This window comes from Cryptomeria japonica, chromosome 7 (genome assembly GCF_030272615.1).
Source record: "Cryptomeria japonica chromosome 7, Sugi_1.0, whole genome shotgun sequence".
Taxonomy (NCBI): domain Eukaryota; kingdom Viridiplantae; phylum Streptophyta; class Pinopsida; order Cupressales; family Cupressaceae; genus Cryptomeria; species Cryptomeria japonica.
In genome coordinates, this window is record NC_081411.1 from 222,912,407 (window position 1) to 222,920,185 (window position 7,779).

General features: G+C 32.7%; 1 protein-coding gene across 1 annotated transcript; it reads left to right on the forward strand.

Moving 5' to 3' along the window:
* The first annotated feature begins 5,455 nt into the window (after window positions 1-5,455).
* Window positions 5,456-7,354, forward strand: LOC131857167 (uncharacterized). Its single transcript, XM_059209343.1, has 3 exons — window positions 5,456-5,636; window positions 5,872-6,275; window positions 6,514-7,354. The coding sequence occupies exons 2-3, from the start codon at window positions 5,880-5,882 to the stop codon at window positions 7,036-7,038; spliced, it is 921 nt and encodes a 306-aa protein (XP_059065326.1). The 5' UTR covers window positions 5,456-5,636; window positions 5,872-5,879; the 3' UTR covers window positions 7,039-7,354.
* The last annotated feature ends 425 nt before the right edge of the window (window positions 7,355-7,779 follow it).

A 7,779-nucleotide genomic window follows, 5' to 3' on the forward strand; every position in this document is an offset into this window, starting at 1 on the left:
AGAAAAGGGAGGTCAGCCTATGCCACTACTATGTACACTTTTCCTAAACAACTACAATTTGTTAAGTTTCAGCTTTAATAGTGGAATCATCAGTACTTTGGTAATAGTTTTCATTCTAAGGTTGTTGCTCAACTAGAGTTAGATGGAAAATGGATTGTCAGAACCCTTTCTTAGGGATGAAGACATGGTAGTTAAGGATCTAGAGAAGTGATATCTTAGGGAGGAGATCTACTGGAAATAGATAGCTAAGATTGATTGCCTTCAAGAAAAAGATAAGAATACTTTATTCTTCTTCAATTTGGTGAAAGCAAGAAGACATGGTAATGCCATCCCTATTCTTGTTAATGATAGAGGTGAGAAATTTTTATCTTTGCAAAAGATTTCTAGGGTGTCTATGTAGTACTTTCAATCTTTATTTAGTTAGGATTCTCAAGGAGAGTCTGAAGAGGAAGCTCAGGTTCTTGCATGTATTCCTTCTTTAGTTATTTGGGAGATGAATGAGAATCTTATGGTACATTTTTTGTTGGACGAGTTTGAGAGAATTGTTTTCCATGTGAAGAAGGGGAAAGCTCCTGGATCAGATGGATTTCTGATTAAATTCTATCAAGAATTCTGGGATATTATCAAATTGGATTTATTGGAGGTGGTCCAATAGTCCAAGAGGAATAAACTGATGCTTCGGGCTTTGAACGCGAATTTCATTTCTCTCATCACCAAGTGTGATGGGGCTGATCAGTTAAGTCAATTCCACCCTATATCTCTTTGTAATGTGATTTATAAAATAATCTCTAAGCTGATAGCAGAAAGGTTGAAGAGATGTCTTGTGGGTCTCATTTCTGAGGAGTAGAGTTGTTTTTAGAGGGTTGTCAAATCTTGGATGGTGTGGTCATTGCTACTGAGACCATTCACTCTATGGCAACTTCTAAAGAAAAATCTATGTTTATCAAGTTGGACATGGAAAAGGCTTATGATAGAGTCTCATGGTCCTTCCTTCATAAGATCCTTAGGGCCTTTGGTTTTGTTGCTGAATGAATCCAATGGATGATGAGTTGTGTTTCATCTGCCTCATTCTATATGCTAATCAATGGAGATCATACTGAGTTTTTTAGTGCTTCCGGGGGTCTTCAATAGGGGGACCCTCTTTCCCCATACTTATTTATCCTTCTGGTTGAGGGTCTAGGGAGATTGATTAAGTATAATGTGGGGATGGGTATTATTTATGGTTGGAGATGGGGTAATGATATACCTCCTTACTCTCACTTGCAGTTTGTGGATGATACGGTCTTGATGGGATTGGCTAGGATCAGAGAAGCCATAAATTTGCGTAGTATTGGATGTCTATCTTGCTGCTTCTGGCCAGTTGATCAATAAAGATAAATCTTCCATCTTCTTCTTAAACACACAAGGGCCTATTCAGTTGAGGATTTCTCACATCTTGAGATTCTAGGTTGTCTTTCTTCCTTTGACTTACTTGGGTATTCCTATCTTTTCTGGTAATCCTCTCAAGGAATCTTGGCAGTGTATTTTGGACAAATTTCACATGAAGGTTCAACATTGGATGCACAGATGGTTATCCTTCATTGGGCGGGTTCAATCGATCAAATTGGTGGTTCAAGTGACATCAATATGGTTTGTAAAGGAATTGGATTCCTTGGCAAGCCAATTTTTATGGGCAGGCAACTTGTCCTCCTCTAAATGGTGTCTTTTCAAGTAGGACTTAGGGTGTAGCCCGAAATAATTGGGTGGGCTTGGTTTAAGGAAATATACATTATTTGGCGGCAAAATTATACTAGAGGAGGTGTGTGGAATAGGACTGAAACTAGGCTCAGATTTTTTCTTAAAAGTATATGTAGAGGATTTAGAAGGAGGAAATCCGAAGATATCCACTTGTGGGAAAAGGTTCCACGATTTAGAGCACACTTAAGAAAGGGGCTGCATTGACAAAGGAAGGTTTATTTTGTATCTGTCAAAGAGGGGAAGAGGTTCTTTTTTGGTCAGATTCTTGGGATGGCTATCCTTCCATTATTAATTAGTTGCCGAATTTAATGAATCTATGCTAGAGGTTCCTTGAAGTATGGTGGTCTATAGTGACCAACTTTATATTGGTTTATAGGTGTGGGAAATTGGAGATGGTGTGGTGTAAAGTGCCTAATGAATGGCCGATTGTTGGTATGGAGGAAGACTGCGCTGAGCTTCACGGAATTTTGCCTAGTAGACATTGTAGCCTCCTTAAGGATAGGGATAGACTTGTGTGCTCCCCGAATCCTAAGGGTGTTTTTACTGTTACCAGTGGATACCAGGAGCTATTGACCCATAGATTAGAGGGGAGGGAAGTACGCTGGTGGAAATATGTCTAGAATAAATTTTCTCTTGGCTAAAGTGCAATTTATTTGCTTGGTCTTTGGCATTAAATAGATGTCTGACCTAGGATAATATTTGTAAGCGTGGTAATGGGGAGGAGGATTCTACACACTTGTTCTTCAAATGCCCCTTCTTGATGCAGATTTGACATTACTGGTGGGGGGTGTGGAATCATCCTTGTATTCATGCAGATTATTTGGTGTAGTTTTGGAGTAGTATGGGTAAGCATCCTAGTTTGTCTTCTTTTCTCCAAATTGTGTGGCACATAGGTCCCATTTTCATACTTTGGCAGATCTGGATAGAGAGAAACCGAAGGAGTTTTTGGGAAGTTAGGCTAATAGTTCAACAAGTGTGGTATAGAATAATAAGTTATCTAGGATATTGTGAAAGCTAAATGTGAGGTGAATTTTCCTTTGGATAGAGGAGAGGCTGAAATTGTGAGTAGGATGGGTTTGTAGGAGTTGTCTCTTGTTTCTTCTTGTGTCAGGAGAGGCATATGTGCTATGAAGAAGGTTCAAAGGGTGGGAAGATGGTAGCGATCCCAGAATGATTTCATAAAAATCAACACAAATGAATCCTCTTGGGGTAATCTGACTTTTGCTGGGATTGGAGGTGTTGGTAGGGACCATTTGGGGGATGCAATTTTCTTCTTTTTAATGCACAAAGGACAAAAGGATAATAATTATATGGAGGGATTAGCAATTTTCTATGCCCTGGAGGATCTTATGTGTTGGGGTGGCATAAGGCTATATGAAAATCAGACTCAAATTATTGTTAATCTGCTAATTGAGCAAAAGGTGGTTGGGATTAATTAGTAGCTAGAATGGATTGTTCACCAGATTCGACAGAGTAGTGCCATGATGGATAAGGTGTCTTTCATCCACATTCCCTGTAAATGAAATAGAGTAGCTGGTTGTTTGGCTAAGTGGGCTTTGAAACATGGTGATGAATAGAAGTTTGAGGGCATCTTTCCTAGAATTACTATCAGGATTTGCATAGAATCCTTGTTGAGGATATTGATAGTTATGAAGTTGGATGATAAATTTATTTGCTTGTAATTCTTTCCTGGATCTTGGTGACTCTGGGATTCTTATGTAATACTTGTTTCTAATTATTGTTAAAGTTTTTACCCCTTTATTCAAAAAGATATTTCATAAGTAGACCTTTTCATCAAGCGATCATCCTCCTTTCGCAAATGTGTGGCTAGCGTCAAGACAATTTTAGATCTTACCTTTCCAATCAATTTGTAGTCTCCATATATATTATAGGTAGTTGATGCTGAGAGTCAGGTGATCCATTTCAAATAAGGGAATGCCTTGGGTGTAAAAATGTTAGAACAAAATAAATTAACTAAAGTAAATTATTTTGATTATAAAAATACAAACTACTCGTAATAGAATATATTAATAAAGGTAATCTATTTTGACCAAATATTTTATTTTCAAGCAATACTTGCATTGAGGTTTGAAATTTGACGGCCACCCCTACCTATCACAAACAATTTGGATGTTTCGATGACTTTCATTTGACATTTTTGGAAAAATATTAATTGTCAAAAAAATAATTTATAATAAAATCTTAAATTTTATGTATTACAAGAAGTTTCTAAATATATCTTGAGGACAATCTTATTAAAAATATATTAAAAAATAAATTTACTAAGTTTCTAAATTCATATAAGAATATACAAACTATTCTAAAGAATCATATTAAAATATTTTTAAATTGATTCAATTATGACAAGTTTTGAAAGTCATATAAGAAAATAGAAACTATTTAAAGAATCATATTAATATATTTTAAAATAATATATATCAATATTATAAATTATAATACTATATAATATATATTAACTATTATAAATTTTTTACGGTTTATTAATTATTTGAAATGTCATATATACATCTTTACAAAAAGGCCTACTTACATCGATAGTATTTTAGTTCTTTAATAGATTTTGTTAGTTGCATACAGTTTTTTTTTAGAATTAAATGCTCTTGATTATAAAAATACAAACTACTTGCAATAGGATAAATTAAAAAACTTAATTCATTTTAAGCAAATATTTCATTGGAAGCAATACTTACATTAATAGCATTTTAGTTTTTTAGTAGATTTTGCTAGTTGCATTCTATTTATTTTTAGAAAAGTATTAAAAATTATAAATAGATTCAATTATCATTTCTCTAAAGTTATCTTAATTTTTTTATATTGATAGTATTTAGTTCTTCAATTTTTATTTCCTAAAAAATAAAAAAAGTAAGACAGCTTGAAAGAAATGATAACTGAATCTATTTATAATTTTTTTTTAGATTTTGCTAAAAATAAACAACATGAAACTATCAAAATGTACTAAAAATCTAAAATATTATCAATATAAGTATTGCACCTAATTTCTCTTATTTCATTTTTAACAAACAAAATGTACTAAAGAACTAGATTACTATAAATGTAAGTATTCCACCTAATTTATTTATTTTGTGAAATTGAATATTTTGTCAAAATGAATTAACTAAAATTAAATAAACTTTGTGCAATTAAATAAATTAATAAATTTAATCTATTTGTTAGAAAGAAAATTAAAGATTAAAATAATTTGAAGAAATGATAATTGAAATTATTTATCGTTTTTTTATTTAAAAAAGTTAAAAACTACATATAACTAACAAAATGCACTAAAAAACTAAAATAACATATTCTGAAAAAACGATTTACAATATTATACAAAATAATATAAAACAATGATAAAAAAATGTAAAATACAAATTTTTTATTTAAAAAAAAAAAATACTAATATTGTTTCATATATTTTTGAAGAATAAAATAATCTAGAACATCTCTACTGTTCATCATGAGATCTTCGAATAATAGAAAATTATAAGAATAAGCCAACAAAAACAGACCTGAAAAAATTAGTGAGACTATGACATCAACTCTGAGTCAACTCAAGTTTGAAAAGAAAAATCACAGCTCAAAAATAATTTTTATTTCTAACGCCACTAGAATTTGTCTATTCGCAAAAATATTATTCACATAATGTGCCCCCTAAATATAGAAAGTACAACATTAACTCTGAGTTTGAAAAGAACAATCGCAAAGATAATTTCGATTTTTAGAGGCAACCTCAATAATAAATATGGAATTTGTCTAAACAAACAATACGTATTTAATAAAATTTTCTGTGCTCCTGCGGAAATTAATAAGGGTTTGAAAGGCCAAGGGTTCTGAACTTCTGAGTATTGGAGGGAATACAAGGAACAACTTTGGTTATTCTTGTAAGTTTTCTGAAGTTTTGTGTTATACTATTAAGTAATTGGTATTTGCTTTCTGCAAAAATCCCTGTTTGATTCAATTTCAGGGATTTAATTTTGTTTGTTGACAAGATAGCCACTGCTGAATGCGAGAATGCTGTATATATCATTGTGAGATTAAACGAAAGAAAATCAGATGTTGTTTGGTCTTTTTCTGACTTTGTTTTTGTTTTTGCTTCCTTGTATTTGTGGAATGCAGGGATCCGTATGAACAACATGAAATTCAAGGAAGGATGCATGGTTGAGGTTTGCCGTTCAGGTGGGGGTATATTTCAGTCTTGGTTCCGGGCTAGGATCATTTCATGTGATGCACACTATTACAAAGTGGAGTATGACAATCTTCTAGATGACAATGGAAAACGTGTAATGGAAGATGTGCGAGCCGATGCAGTTCGGCCAGAACCTCCGCACATGACAGAAATAAGAAAATTGGCTCCGGGGCATATTATTGAAGTATATGATAATCATGCATGGAAGGCAGGCAGAATTCTCAGAGTTTTACCTGGAAGATTATTTGTTGTAAAATTAATGGAATCATTACTAGAGAGGAAATATCATCTATCTGTTATCCGTGCTCAGCTGTTTTGGCACCATAATGATGAGGTAGAAATTACTTCCACAGATTCGTTATTAATTTGATTTTTGACTTGTATTTATCTTTGAAATGAGAAATGCATATGGAGTTTTAGTTTCTTAATTTTAATAATTGAAGTAATTAAATTACATGTACATAGGTTTTCTCATGCTATTTGAAAATTCATTCGAAATAAATTGAGTCAGGTATGCCATGACAAGTATTTATTTCAATTGTTGATACTTACTGTTGTGCTTTTGTATGCAGGCTGGTAGAGACAATTTCTTGAAAAGGGGATGTTGGCTCAAGAAAAAGTCGGATTTTGAAAATGAATTTCAGGAATATAATGGAAAAACAAATGCTGGATACAATGAAGATGAACATGATGACAACAAACTTGGAACAAAGCATCTAAAAAGAAAAGGCAGTGAAGTCCCATGCGGCTATCAGGCAGATATTTTGAAGATTGAAGATGCCTCTGAGGAAAGGAGTGCAGATAAGAAGTTTAGGGTAGCACAAACAGCTTTGCCTGTGCAAGAAAACATTCAGTGCAGTGTAGCTAGTAGTAGCAGTAGCAATGAGTTAGATTATGTGTTACATTCTGATATGAAGAATTCAAAACACGAATTAGAAATTAGTGCATACCGTTACACAATGAGAGCTTTTTATGCTTCTGGGTGTTTAACTTGGGGGCGAGAAACCTTGCTGACAAATCTTCGTCATGAGTTGCACATTTCTGATGATGAGCATTCATCTGAGTTGTCATGGTTGTGCTCAAGAAAAGCTATGTAAGCTAACTTCTCTGTAAGATTCCTTCAGTGATATGTAATTCAAAATTCTTTCAAGAATGCCTTTTAAACTGTTTGTTCTTGTGAGTAAAAATGATACATTCCCTTGCTTCTGATTTGCAGAAAATGATACATTGAATAGAAAAAATCTCGTGTTACTCTACTTTCCATAGCATCTGTCTATTAGTGTTACCCAATAACATTATGCTTTATGGGGATAAACATTCTTGAACGTCGCCCCTCCTTACTCCTATGTTTGCGATTAGGGCTTTATCCCTCAGCAATAGGGATAACTGGAAAGGAATAAAAACTAAACCTGTTCATCAATTTCTATATTTTCCAGAACTAAACAGCATGTAATTAATAAAATGAACTAAATATTATCAATATAAGTATTGTACCTAGTTTTTATTATTTTCTTGAATTTAAAAAATATTTAATGAAAATGAATTGGTTAAAATTAAATATTTTTTGTGTAGAGATAGAAATAGTTATTGAACCTATTTACCATATTATACAAAATACTATAAAAATATAAAATACAAATTATTTGAGTATTGGTGTGGTGTGAAGTCAATTCAAGTGTTTGGCTTGGATTATATACAAGGTTTAATTTTGGTTTTTTCTTCTAAGTTTTTAGAATCTTTGTATTTTTCTTCTTAGGCAATCAGTATTTTTGTTTCATATTGTTATCCTCACAAAGATCTTTGTTCGAGTCAATTTAAATTATGGGGTGGATGGCTGT